The sequence below is a fragment of the Cydia pomonella genome, chromosome 18 (genome assembly GCF_033807575.1).
Source record: "Cydia pomonella isolate Wapato2018A chromosome 18, ilCydPomo1, whole genome shotgun sequence".
Classification (NCBI taxonomy): domain Eukaryota; kingdom Metazoa; phylum Arthropoda; class Insecta; order Lepidoptera; family Tortricidae; genus Cydia; species Cydia pomonella.
The window spans coordinates 12,011,374-12,027,011 of NC_084720.1; the positions used below are offsets into that span (position 1 = coordinate 12,011,374).

Sequence of the window (15,638 nt, forward strand, 5' to 3'; positions counted from 1 at the left end):
TAAGTATGACAAAGAAATTAATTGCTGTTGCTAGAAATTCAAGAAAAACATTAGCCAATACTACCGACTGTACTCATATCGTAGCCAAAGGGCTGACTGCATACCCTAATGTAAAATAGACGTGCGACATCTGTCCGTAGCGAAGAAATCAATGAAAATACACAATATGACTCAAATTATTTTATTGCAGTAACTAAATCACTGAATAGAGTATGCCAACTTCTAGCGCCATCCACTAAGAATATTCAAATTGACAAACGGAATTAACAAAAATAAGTTCCTAATAAATATGACATCAAATTATTTACATATTGCCTTAGGGGCATACATAGACTTATATGCTACAATCACCTTTCAAATCATACGTACGATAAACCTACAACAAAATCACTAACAAGTATCTAAGAACAACGCTCTTCGTTCTACAGGAAATATGATGTTGTTCACCAGTCTTCCGTTGTGACAAGTTAGGGGAAAAGATAAAACACTGTAGTATAAATCCTACTACATAATAAATTATTGTTTAATGTCATAAACTAATCATGTAAGCGGATTGATCAATGGATACTGAATATACTCGATGCAAAGTTGACAGGTATAAGATAAGAATAACATGTAAGATTCATTAGTCTAATTCGTCAGCCTCAGGGGAGGGGCCGGGGGCCCTTCTTTCGGCAGCCGCATCGTCGGCAGTTGTCGACAGTAAAGGAGGATCGGTGTCGGGCACGCTACCGCTGACTTTTCGTCGGCGGTCTAAAGTAGACGTTTCATCTTGACCATTCTTGATAGCCTGCTCACCACTCGCACTATTGGGGACGGCAGTAGTGATATTACTGCTGCTTACAACTTTAGCTTCATCCCGAGAGTTCTTTCTAGAGATTTCTTCTATTTTAATATTATTTTCACCATCAGGACTGATTGAGTCTATTAAAGTTGTTAAAGGGCTTTCCACGTTCTCGTTAACGGTGCCAGTATTAGTACCAGTAGCAGTTGTTTCTGCGGCTACAGTTCTTGAGGAGACGACGTCACCAGTATGAGTAGTATTAGTTTGTGCAGTAGAAACTTCAGGGGTTGTCTGCGTAGTGGATTGCGTAGTATCTTGAACGGTTTGCGTGGTCGATTGAGTTGTTGGAGGAGTAGCTTGAGTGCCGGTGCCGGGAGCATCATGATAAGCAGCTCCACTGGCTAGTGCCGCGATACCGGCCAACCCGACCATGCCACCCATGCCGTGATGAGTACGAAGCAGCAACTGCTGCAGCTGAGCCTGTTGTAGTATTACGGGCAGTTCGTAGTGATGGAAGAAGTACAGCATGGAGTGCTGAAACAAAAACATTGCATTATTTTTAAAGCCATTAAACGTACCAATGCTGTGTAAATAGCCAAATTCCCCAGAAAGATAGCGCGTAACAATAAATAAACGGCAAAGATATAAGTCTGCAGTAAGCGACGGCGGCGCAGCTAAGTGACGGCCGCGTCGATATTTACTCGCAGACGTTCTCGGTGCAGATTATGAGACACGTCCGTCGAACTGAGCAAAACTCCTTTAGACAAATAAATGAGCGACTCGTGACACCACCGAGAGTATCCCCGTTTCTATTTATTTATTTCTGGGTCAAAGTTCCCTCCCCTCGCGACGTCCGACGTAAGTTTTAATTAAGAAACTTGTGACCGCCTCGAAATGAACTTTTATTTGAAATTATATTTTGTGATCCTCTCGTTTTGATTTTTTCCCTGTTGAGGGTGTAACGGGTTAGGCGGCGCGGACAAGTCGGGACGCCTCTGTGATTTATTATTCTAAGCGCATGCTACGCCACCGCGAAACCTCCGTTGCCACTTATTTTGCACCATCAGTAATTGAAATACTTGGTAGGAGTTTGGCGTTAGGTAGTTATTGTATTAAGATTTCTTAAGAGCATTCTCAGCTATTTTATATTCGTCTGAACTTAGGAAAACTGTAAAAAAGTGAGTGGTTACATAAATATTCAGTATAATATTCCATCCTCTAAGCTGACATGATTGTAATAATTAAACGGTCAAAGTGCATCGAATCACTGGATACACAGGTCGCGCTTAATATCAGACATATAAACATAAAGTTTCGTTAAAAAATATTACCTACCTACTTGTAAGTAAATTGATGAACAACCTTAAACGCACACCAACCAACAAGCGATACATATATACGCGCACAAAACAGATCCGTTTGTCCCATGACGGGAATGCTCTATATTGTATGACCTTAATTAACACGACACGCCCCAATCACATGTCGGATCATCGCAGCGACAGATTTAAAAAAGGATCAAACGTTTAAAAGGTATTTAATGGGCAGAGATGATGCCCTTTTATCCGTCCATTAACATCAACCGCTTTGAGATTTACCGCGCAGACTGCCCAATCAAATAAAAGTGATACGTGTATCCGTGTATAGGCAGCAGTGGTAGTTGAACACAGCCTTTTTGTTAAGAGAATGAGACCGTGTGCAGATCATTTTGAATGCTTACTTAAATTTCGCTACTTATGCTACTGACTACAGGCAAAGAGAATTTGAAATAGAGGTGTATTGTCAAAGAAAACTTTGTAACGACTTAAATCTACTTCCATCTTTCGACACATAATTAAAACTTTTAGAATGCCATTTTACTTTTATATTTATTCTTTCACTGATATGTGTTCTACTTGTTTAATATTAAAAAGTGGCGCCATCCAATATATCAAAAGCCAAAGGTCATTTCGAGCGATGGCGCCATAACCTTTAGGTGTTGCCCGGTGAGATGGCGCCACTTTTTGATATTTAACAAATTGAACACATATCAGTGAAAAAATAAGGATCAAACTCAAATGGCGTTCTAAAAGTTTTAAGTATGTGTCGAAAGATGGCATTAAATTTACGTCGGTACAAAGTTTTCTTTGACAATACCTCCATTTCAAATTCTCTTTGCTACAGGTACAACCATTTGCATGAACAACTGTATTTTTTTTAGTTTGTTCGAAATATTGGATTTCATTTTATTTCAGTACTGTATCTTCTTCTATTACTTTAGCAGCAGAATTTAAGGTGATAGACGCTAATAATTTAATTAAAATAGTTTTAATGCATTATAGCTATTTTAAACTCTTGATAGTATAAGGTTTATAATTTCAAAGAACGTTATGCATATTATGTCTGAAATGCCAGATGCAACCTTTGAACGTCGAGCGCGCACTTTATGGTCGTGGTTGCAGTTGTGAACAACTGCGGGAGAGCTGAACACCTCTCGAGAGTCGACTTAACACTTCAAAGAAAAGCGAGAGCTCTTTGTGATGATATTTTTTCTGCCGCAAAATTGTCTTAAACACTTTAGAGCCGGCGCGTTGATTATGCCAAGACGGTAGAAAACTCGGACGAAAATAAAGTTATTTTGATTTAAAATGCAAAGAAAAAACAGCGAAGGAACTGCGTGGCACGAGGGGCATCGGAAAAGAAAAAAAAATCCCTTTTCATTTAACTAATCCTGCTAAAGGAAAGGAATCACGAATTAGGAGCGAAAACATTGAATTAAACAGGAAAACAAAACAAAGATCCTAATGCAGAGTGCATCGAACATCTAAATAATTAGAGATAGAATTATCACTCATGTTTCACTGCTTTTGTTTACTCAACTAGCATCTAATTAATGGAAAACGGGATAATACCGCGTAGTTTCTTTCTTGGCTACACTAACTTGATTTCAATACTTCGCTGCATTGACTATGATGACTATAGAGTGTCATTTTCGACGACGCGTGCCTTGAATTGTATTGTCATGTTATTAAAGGTTAGATTTGACAAATCTACGCCTCATCGTGGATGACTCGAACTATACTCGTACGTAACTCAAAATCCAGTACGTTACAAATTATGTTAAATTTCTTAACTGTAGGTAATCTTTTTATATTCGTATACTTTGAACGGAAGCACAATGAGGTTACACCTAAATTTGTTAGATTTAAGGCGTTGTGTTGGATTTAAGCGGAACTATAATTAGTGGGAGATCTGCAAGATTACAGCACTTCACCGACCCTGTAATGGCGGACGTTGGCTGTTTATTTAGGACTTGACGAGAATTAGGCCAAAGCGTGCCGGTTATCTTGGATGAACCCCTTTAGCGGAATCAAAAATGAGTCGAGGTGAGAAATTGAAAAATCTTTTAAAGTAACTTTATTAAGACCGACTTTAGCAGGCTTTAGTTTGAGCTTGTTGTCAACAAGTAACGACGGTTTAAATTAATGTAGCGGACGGCCCCACGTTGGGCGCCATCAATGTTATGCGCGCCGCGTCCCGGCCGGGGAGGCGACCTCGTGAAATATGATTTTTAATAAGTTGACACGCTCGATGATTATAAGATAAGCCCTCACTTTGCATTCCGAAGGGGCTTCTTGTTTTTCGACGTCGCCCTTCCCGCGCTTTAATCCAGCAGAGCCTACTGCTCCAGCTCGAGGCGCTCGCGTTTTGCATAACAGAACAAACCTTTACCATGTTATTCAATCCCTTTCAATACATTATATCACATTTGATTATAAATATATTTTAACAAATTAGAAAAGTTGTCATAAATAATTGTTGCTAACCTAAAAGCGGAAAAAAGAAACGCTGCTTTTGCTTTTTTAGTTAAAATATTCAAACAAAATCTCGCATGCAACAAGCGAGACAGTTGTTATATACAAACTAAACACGAGCAAGCCGCGGTCCGCTCGACGCGTTATTAGCTTCCGCAAACGGCGATCGCATATCGACTCGAGCACTTCCCGTTTAAGTCAGGCTGTCTGCGCTTAACCATATTAACCTACACAATGGTTTTCAACAAAATTTTCTGAATGTCAAGCAATTTTAAAAAAATACTGAGAATTCTGGATTCCTACAATAACATGAGACCGCAAAATGAAAAATAGGTTTACCTTCTACGTGCTAGTAAATAAAATAAGGCTTGTGTTGTGAGTACTAGACGAAGATATATATAATACAGATATAGATAAATTATTAAATACATAGTAGACATCCATAACTCAGGACCAAAAATCTTTGATGAACACACAAATAAATGCCTGTACCAGGATTTGAACCCGGGACCTCCTGCTTAATATAATAATACTTCAAAACGAATGCAACGATTTCATAATCAATACGTTAAGCAATGTTTTATACGTATCCTGCCTTAAATTACGTTATTTAAGTGCATTGCCCTCCATTACGGCTAGCGGCTCCCAGGCGTGCGGGAAATATTACGTGCATGGATGTTATTTGGGAATTGCCCCGGAAAACATTTGACAAAACTTTGACGCAGCGGTGACGTCCATCTCGCGAGCTAGGCCGACAGATAAGCTGTACGGCCGACATTATCTTTTATTTTTGGAGCGGGAAAGTTGATTTTTGTGGGCTAACGTCCTGGAGTACGCGACTGCGTCACAATAACGTATGGGGACGTGATTTGTTGTCAAATACTCGCGGGTCGATCCCGAGTTTTTAGAGCCGACTAAGCCGCTTTTTCTTCCACGTAGTGTGCTTAAAAATAATAATAATTCGGAGGACCAACTTTACCTACTAATATGACATGTTAATATTTATAAAGTAACTTCGCTTATATCATATGACAATTATTTTAGGTCAGAGTATGAAAAACTACTTCATTAATATCGCTTATTATTCAACGTTGAGCTATGTGTGGACGTATGTATATAATCCATTAGCTCGGGATTTAATAACTGGAGTATGACAGCGGAATGTTAATATCTCTTTAGATAAACAGTTTATCTGCAAACTCCACGTGCGCTCATACGGCGGCCGGCGCCCGCGGCTGGCCAACATCAAAGTGCTCTGGACAAACAGATGGTATGGCCCACTGATGTTATACACACGCACTCACGCAGGTATTAAGAGATATGCATGATATTCCCTTAATCAAATCCACGAGAATGGTATGACCCGCACCAGGGTCGGTTGTCCAAGTAATTATTTTGTTGACAAGCCGTCTTTAGTGTTTATTATTTACCTCATTTGACACATTATCATTAGGGTAGGTTCAAAAGGCTTCACACTTTATTGCATTTAGTTGAGAAGTGGCCGTCAACTTAAATAAAAATTATAAATTAATATATGCAAAAACAGGCACGACGTTTGAACGTGTTGTTGACACTGGAAGTTGCATATGGCTAATTCTATGATATTCCGGCCTATGCGTACGTATAACAACTTACTTACAATTCATAATACTACAACATTTTACATTTACCTACACAATGCTCATGTAACAAGTGTTAACTTGTCCAACTTAATAAATATGTCGCAATAAAAGTACGAGGCGATCGCAAGTGCGTGATATTGCAAGTAATATATTACCTGTATAAAGAGCCACGAGGTAACAAGCGCAAGACTGCTATATTGCCCATTGAAGCGGTAGTGGTACGCGTAGAACGAGAAGTGGTACAGGTAGAAGAATCTGGGGACAAAATATACAGTTATTTAATAACAGTTTTATAAAAAGAATTAAAGAAAGGCATCTTTGTTTTCTAAAAACAAACTAAATCTAAGGTTACAAATAGAGCGACACAATCTCAATAAATCATCCCAATATAATTATATAAATAAGCTACAAAACACCAGGCAGCACTCCGATAACAAGACGCGAGACAAATATCTAAAACTAACACTAAAACGTCAATTATTTTGACACCGTAAAAGCGGCGGTGGTTCAATTGCATTCGACAAAAGACGTCTATTGAGAAGGAGCCAATCGTTGGGTGTCGTATATTTCGCTAGCTGGCGCTACCATTAGCTTCGTTATCTGCTTATTTCGGTGGATAAATTCCCAGTGTGAGACGCGAGCGACAAACGGGTCCCGGAAAGGGGAAAACGTCGCCTCGTTATCTGAAAAGGTTGCAATTTTATTTGAAATCGATATTCACTCTGATATACATTTTTCTCCGAGTGCGGTCTGCTGTTTTGTAAAGCGATGCCACATGTTGCTCTTTGTTGGTGTTTATGTTCAGGCGGAGCGCGCCTTATTGTACATTACATATTATGTCTGTGGTTATATTTGCGTCCGCTCGGCAGTCAACACATAAGCATGGTCCATTTCTCGTATAAACGAGTAATGTACACAGGATAAATAACTGGATTTATATACCGCGACAGCAATTCAGTTCAACAGTATTGTAGAATATGGACAGTGTGGAATATAATAACTAAAACGTGTAAAATATTAACATAAAATTAACAGTTGATGATCTTTAACTCAATTGCCTATTATTCAAGCGACATTGTGTACAACTTCACAGTTTTAAAAACATTTCAACGCTCCTTAATACTATTATTTCATCACGGCGAGTATTTTTTAATGATAACACAGTCGCATTGTGACTTACATTCATATTCTATGGAAATATAACGAGTACAGCTGGCTTGTTTCAATAGATAGACTGGGCAATTAACTACGTAATCCGAGTACTACTAACAAAGTTATATGTATAGGTATGGTATATTGTAGTTCATTGATTACCTGTGGGCAGTTAAAATTACATAGACCATATCGGTCGAATAAAAGATATGGTTTAATATCAAAACGAAGGCCATCTTTAATATAACTAATACCAGGCAATAATTTATCACATTTATAAAAATAAATTATAATCATAAAAAAAAAAAACAATCTGATAGCAAGATATTACTGGCTAAATAGTTATGTATTAAATAAAGGGTGCGGTTCTTTAACTATTAGGTATACACGTATACACGTACATACCTATACCTGATAGTTATTTGTTTTACAAGGAGACAATCTTGTTGTTTAACCACTCGAGCTAATATTGATGCCCGAGCAAGTGAAATATTTAAAAATTGTACCACGAAGGTAGCGAAGGGTAAAGTGAAATAATGAGTGTTGCGAGGGTTTCAAGGCGCGAGAGTTCAAACTTTGATACTGAGTGAAACATAAAAATTTAACCACACCAACGCGAGGATAATACTAACTGTAAAACATTACATATCAGATCCAAATGAACGCTAATATTTATCATTCAAAATCAACATTTAAACTCAATTCTACCAGCCAACACGAGGAAATAATTTAAAATTTGCATCAATTTACTTTGCCACTCTTGTGAATAAAATGCAACCTTTTTCATAAGTTTTTAAATACTATGATATATATATACTACTTGGAGAAATGTAGATTTAGATTATAAACTAATCGTTATTCAATATACAGTGTAGTAGTACTTGCCATACGATAAATAAATAAATAATAAAGACAGTCATTACGAGCTAGTGTGGCGAAATAGTTATTTACGATACAAGTGCAGAAAATAGGAAATTCGCAACGAGTGGTGATAAATTAAAACACGACCGAAGGGAGTGTTTTAAATCAACACGAGTTGCGAATTACTTATTCGCACGTGTATCGTACAACGTTTTACAGTACATATGGCTCTTTAAAGTTTTGACAAATGCACGGAAAGTGCTCATTCCCGTACGAATGTAGCACCATATGTACTATAAACAATATTAGTTTATATTCTTGGAGACAATATCAAAACTCATGACCATTCTAATCCAAATCACGTGTGTTATATTAATATACCAAAAGAGAAGTCGAATTATCACGTACATAAGCCTTGAAACAGTGAATACGTGCATTAAGTGGATTGCGATTAGCATGATAATATGAGCACAACGCTCACTAATTAGCAGGTGAAGATTAATGCGACATACTGGGTGTATGTGTAGATTAATATAACCGTAATGATGGAACGTGATACGTCTGCAAATGTGGCCCACAAACGGTTACAGCCGAGTCTCTAAGGCAGCTTAATTTTTGACATCAAACAATCGAAGATCTACATATTTATATGTTAAGATGAAACGCCTTCTAAATGAATGCGATTTAAAAACAAAATAGAAACAAATGGTTCACAAGAAAGGACGGTAAACATCGAATTCAATAAAACGTTGTTTGTAAAACGTCCAGTACAAAGACAAAGAGCGATGCGTCGATTAAGTTCTTAAGTAACAATTTCACGGGTAGATCGCTCCGGGGATGAATTAAAGAGGGGCAGAGCGAGGCAATTCCGTGTCCACTGTTAAGCGGCTTCGGAGGCGTCGTCTTTGAAAGACATCAAACGAAAAAGATTAAGCATTAAACATACATGTTAGTGGATTTACAAGAAATAAGCGGCGTTTTCTTAATGTTACTTCGGACATAAATATTTTATGGACCGCCCGAAGCACTGGGGGTAATGGAAAGATGTAAATGACGTCGCAAGTGACCAACGGCGGAGGTCTTCTATGCGCCATTATATTTTTTGGCTTGATAATGTTTAATAAGGTAACAAAATGTTAAAAGGTCAATTTCTGTGGGCAAAATATGATTGAGGAGGTTTCACTGCGTAGTTACTTCCACTTCCACACTATTCTGATACCTAGGACGAAAGTGCGCGCTGGTGATAAACGTTTAAGAACCAGTAGGTTCGTGTTCTTTTCCCACTCTCACTGAGCGTAAGCGTGAGCAAGATGAGATGGATGTGTATGCTCGAGACCGCGGATATAATGTTTTAGAATTAGATTTTTTTAAATAATAATAAATATTATTACAGAGTTCCCTCAAGCATAACATTGCTCATTTTTAGAATTAAGTTTCATATTTTTAGTTTTTGTACAAAATCATTAAAAAAATTCTTGTTTTTTTTTTCTATCAAGCGAAAGTAAAAAACACAGGATTTGATATCGCTGAGGTCCCTAGAGAAGTGCCCCAAGATTGCTAATTAAATTTTTGGCAAGCGTATTGTGATCTATAAAAGCGCACAACTTTTGAAAAAAATTATCTGTGCCTACTGCACCTTAAGTCGCTCGTACTGTACCGCAACAGGAACATAGCAAGTGAATCTAGTAAGAAAATTCATTGTCGATATTCATCCCAGCGTCATCGGTATTAAGAAGGTTCAAATGAGATTATGCCAATATTATTTAAGTACACCAGTTTTCACGGTGCAATACATCATATGATATATCCAAATAAATAAGACAGTTATAAGTGAATCTTGACCACAAAAGAAGCCGAACACATAAGCATAACGTAATCAATCTGTTCAATATTTTAATTTAAATTAAGAAAAGAGGCAGCGTATACAGTGTGTAAATCTAATACGGGCAAATCTCTTAACGGTGGTTAGTATAGGACATGAGAAATGTAATTAGGTAATTTTTACTTAGAATTGCAATTAAAATTTTATCCATACAAAATAATTTGGCCCGCAATGTAACATGTCATTATTGTCATTAACTTTCATGAGTGGGTAAATAATAAGCAAGTATGATGCTTTTTATCTGATAAACGTAATACCTAGTTTCAAAAATAAAGTTAGATACCTACTCGTGCACGTAAAAAAAACCAGAGACTTAAAAAAGCAATTTATTTGAATATCTACCTTTTAAAAGCACAGTTTAGTTTCGCCGCTTTCGCCGCAGATACCTATTCTCCACGTGTCTTCCTGTATTTCATAACAGGTTTCGCAACGTCGTTTGACTGACTCCATCACGTGGCCAAGATTGATGGTATATCTGAGTTTCTGAAAAACTTCAGTTATCTTGTTTCTCAATTCTTCTTCTACCTCCTTCCTCTACTACTCTCAGGGTCAAGTGCAAAATGGCAGAGGATTCGGTCTTGTAATGGAACTGGTACTTCATCGCGAATAGCCGCTCCCTCCACCCTTCCAGTCCCGGGCAAACCTTCGCGAACTCGCTGTATCGCGTTTACAACTACCTACTCGAGCGTTTCTTGGTACAATTCGATCAGGGATAGGTTTAGGTTTAAAGATCATTTATTCCCATTAAGATTTTACAATTCACTTATTATGAGAACATAAATTAATTATTATTATTAATTAGGGATCGCTCTCGGTACACGCTGTGCTAACGCTCGATTACCATTTTGTAATGCTTCACCGTAAATTAAAATCATGTCCATTGATTCGTGAGTAGTAAAAATTGTTAAACGAGGTATTTTTATAACTTACGATTACTTCTGTATTGAATGACTGACATTGTCAAATCAAAGTCGAAATAAAATAAAAACCATTTAACTACCAAAGAGTTTGTCACGAAACAATGTACCAAACTTTGTGGTGTTTAGACTGTTTAGTTAATTCTCGAAATCAATTTAGGTAATAAGACAATTATCAGGCGGGCTTATTTCCCATTATCTGCTATAACAAAATCAGACAAATGAAATACTAAATGATATCATAATAATTATCTTTCGTTGCTACCAAAGTATGTCTATGCTCAGTATTAGGAAACATCACGTCAAGGACAACTGTCGTGACTGATGAAGTCAGTTCTTTGTTGATAAAATGATAAATAAATAATATCTAATATCTTTAATGCCTAGTAGCAGTCTGTCTACCAAAATTACCATAAAACATTAAACGCAGTGTAATACTAACTTGTGATTGATCCTGCAGATATTAGGTAAGTTTGTAAATGCGTGGTATCGATATTCTGGTAACGCAACCATGTTTACAGTACATTGCTACTGATAAAATTTTCAAAAATTAATTATGGGGTCACAGTTAAGTGTAACTTAATAAAACATCTTAATTAATGATTACACTAATGTTTTCTATGTCTGGTTTAATTTATCGCTCGTATTAGATTTACACACTGCATATACGTAATTATACAAATGTATAGCTATAGGCACATTAACATTTTTTTATCGATCAACATCGTCTAATTGATATACATCCAAACAAAAACAAATCGACGCGGTTAAACAGGACTTCACATTACATAAGGTGCACTCCAACTGACGAAAGCCGCGGCACGAGGGTTGAAGTCAGTCACGTGCAGCGATTCACATCATTATAATAACGTGCAAACAGCTACTTCAGCTCTGCTTAACTTTTAAATATCAAAAGTCGGATGCCAATTTACAATTTTCCTTATTATTATTAGGCACATTAAGATTATTCAAAATTCAGATAGGACTGGCAGGACAGGCGGGGTGAAACTGAATCTTCTTGAACTAACTCGGTGCGAAATCACTTTCGCCTTGGCCTTTGATGTCGAGTGCGCCAAAGGAATGTTATTCAGTAAAAACATGCAAATTCGATAAAGTATAACACAATATTACCGAGAGCAGCTGCCGTGCCCGCGCGACGGGCTGCGACGTCGCTACAATACGTCGCGCATCGGAAAATGCTTTGAATATTATTTATCTGCTCCCGACCCTCCGACCCGCCTCGGTCAAATAACTACCGAACAGTTTTATTGACTCCAAACAGATATTCGATCACTTCGCATACCTAATAGTTTCAAACAATGAAATTCAACTATATAAACTTAAATTAAATGTTTTACAGTGGCAGTAATTATTATGAATTTTACAATCGTCGTGTCGACGTCAAGACCCGGAGACCAATTAGATTGTAAGTATATTTTCGGGTGAGCATTTCGCTCGTTATTTGTCCGTACATGTATTAAGAGAGACGCACGAGCGAATGATAACAAAATGACATCAATTTGATGTTAAAATGTAAATTTAAATTGGCCTCACGTGCGTTTAATGTACAGTATTGGAATAGCTCAGCCTTATTGACAATTTTTTATTAATAAAAAACTGTTGTAAGTATATATGTCAGGATCGTAGCAAGTGTAAAATCCGTGGTCTCTGCCTACCCCTCCGGGAAATAGGCGTGATTATATGTATGTATGTACAAATACAATCGACACTACGCACAACACTGCAGAATAAAATGCATTTTAATAAGGAATGCACTTTGAACATGTGCCACGTACTCAAAGTAGCGCGTAAGAACCTGTAATACATATATACCTAGATTAATAAATCCTTAAATAGTGCGTAGGAAAATATTAGGCAACCCTATTAAACCTTTCGACATATCCATATCATAATACGAAAATCCGTCTTACAACTATTTGTTAGGACATGTTTACTGTCAATACGAATAGAAAAATATGCCAGAAAACGATTCGTACGACTCAGTGCACAGAAGTGTACTAGTATCTACATAATATGTAGATATGATAACAGTTAAATTTCCGCAAGCCCGCTCGCGGCGTTACTAACGAAATGAAATTCCGCAGAGCATACCACGCGGACGCGGAACGACCGCGACTTGACACAATACCGAGACTATCCAATAACTACTTATATAGCCAGCTGGTTTCACACCCAAAGAAGGACAGGTTTATTTCGATCGATAAGAGGTATGAGTGTGAGCAGACAGATGAAATGAGCTTAATTTTCGGGTTGTTTATGGATATGAGAACCACCTTCCTATGCACTTTCTGGCATGTTTTAAAAAGTCTCAACCGTCTAAATGGGGCTTTACCATATACCATATGTAAAATACGTTACTTGATACATTCTGTATCGCCAATAATATATTACTTTCGTGTCTATTTCAAGAACTTTAACCCCGAAAATTTATGGTTGCGAGTTATATCGACAGAAACCTACCTAAACCTATAGGTACCTACATTAACCTACTAAAACCTAAAGAGTGGGATCACTGGGCCTCAATATTATAAAGTCCGGTGAAATTTTGTTTAGTAGACAATGTTTTCATGTTTATTAGGGCATTAACGGTACAATAAATCTTGGTATCTTCTTCTTCCTTGCATTGTACCGGCATTTTGCCACGGCTCATTGGAGCCTGGGGTCCGCTTGGCAACTAATCCCTAGAATTGGCGTAGGCACAAGTTTTTACGAAAGCCACTGCCATCTGACCTTTCAACCCAGAGGGTAAACTAGGCCTTATTGGGATTAGTCCGGTTTCCCCACGATGTTTTCCTTCACTGAAAAGCGACTGGTGAATATCAAATGATATTTCGTACATAAGTCCCGAAAAACTCATTGGTACGAGCCGGGGTTTGAACCCGCGACCTCCGGATTGCAAGTCGCACGCTCTTACCGCTAGGCCACCAGCGCTTCACAATACTCGTAATTCTTGCTATATTGTTTAGAAACATTCAAAACTTAATGTAACCAATGAACGGCAATATAAATAGTTGAATATGAATACTACCTACACCAACAATGGCTTACTGCAGGTAGCAATCTGTAATCCGAATAGGGGAGTTATCGAGTACGCAGAGAGAGTTGGTGTCGATGCTAATCGAGAGAAGAAGTTGCGATCGACCCCGACGAATGCGGTTCAACACACAAACTTGCTCCTGCGAGTTCACCGAGCCTGGGAAGCCTCTAGCTATTCCCAATATGCAATACAGGTTGATTTGAGATATGATGCGATTTAATGACGCGACGACTAAGCATTAACTTCAGTTTAAGTGGAATATACTTTGAAGTTCAACTGTTCGAAACTTGTAAGTGTTAAACTTATAAATTACCTTCTTTTGCGTTGGAGGTTAATAATATCTAAGTAAATATAAGATTATTTTTACGTGTATTTCCAGAAATGTAACTTTATCAATTAATCAACATTTTAACTTATATGTGACACACTTGGGCTGATTTAGACGGCAAGCGAAATGGCATGTGATTTTAGTTACATTGTGGACTATTGGGTTACAACCAATTCAGCCGACCGATCAAATACCGCAATTTCATTTCATTTCATTTTTTCATTTCTTTATTTGCATTCAATACACTACACGGTATAACAGTATAGTACATGAAACCCCTAGGGGTGTGGCAAAAGATAAAAATTAATATTTACAGAACAGTCACTGATTATAGCAGTCAAAAAAGTCAGAGCAAAATATAATACATATTATTGGTCAGCATTAAAAACATGTTCGCTTGTATAGAAACTAGGAATTAAAAAATTACAATATAAAATAAATATAAAATTAATATAGAGCAGTATGGTTTTGAAATATGTCATCAATATTATAATAACAGCCTTCCAGTAGAAACGTTTTGAGGGACTTCTTAAAAACATGGTACTCTCGTATTTCCTTTAATTCGTTTGGTAGCCTATTGTACAAATTTACTGCTTGGTAGCGTACAGAGTGTTTAGCCACTTGCAATTTCGGGATAAAATTATTGCAAATATTTTTCTTACGTGTTTCTAAACGAACTTGTCTATCTTCCTCTGTTTCATGCAGATTTTTAACAAATGATGTAAGAAGTACGTGTACAAACAAACTAGGTATTGTAAGAATTCGTAGCTTAACAAAAAGTTCTCTACAAGAAACCCATTGAGGGGTACGTGTCATTGTCCTAATTGCTCTTTTTTGTAAAACAAAAGCTCTATTTATATTGTTTCTAAAACCATTTCCCCAGAATCGAATGCTGTATCTCAATTTGGATTCCACTAAAGAGTGATAAACCATTTTGAGATGTTGCACATCTATTTCATCCCTTAAACTCCGAATGGCGTAGCAAGCTGAGCATATACTACTTTCAATATCCTGCAGCTCATCTTTCCAACTAAGTTGTGAGTCAATGCGTATTCCCAAAAACTTAACAACGTGTACTTGATCAATCTGACTACCATTTATTCTTACAGACAAGTTATCTTTTGACTTCGAGTTTGCGTTAAAGAGCATAAGGTGTGTTTTATCCATATTAAGCTTTAAGTTATTTATACTAAACCATGTTACGAAAGCACCAAGTGCATCATTGATTTTTTTATTAAGA

General features: G+C 37.2%; 1 protein-coding gene across 3 annotated transcripts in view; it reads right to left on the reverse strand.

Moving 5' to 3' along the window:
* Window positions 1-165: 165 nt before the first annotated feature.
* LOC133527487 (membralin) overlaps window positions 166-15,638 on the reverse strand; it is a 134,966-nt gene continuing 119,493 nt past the window's right edge. For all 3 annotated transcript variants that reach the window (XM_061864512.1, XM_061864513.1, XM_061864511.1), the window contains 2 exons: window positions 6,356-6,455; window positions 166-1,318 (listed from right to left, as the gene is read on the reverse strand). In XM_061864512.1, the coding sequence (XP_061720496.1) occupies window positions 626-1,318; window positions 6,356-6,455 (793 nt within the window). In that variant the 3' untranslated portion in view covers window positions 166-625. The remainder of the gene's footprint in view (window positions 1,319-6,355; window positions 6,456-15,638) is intronic.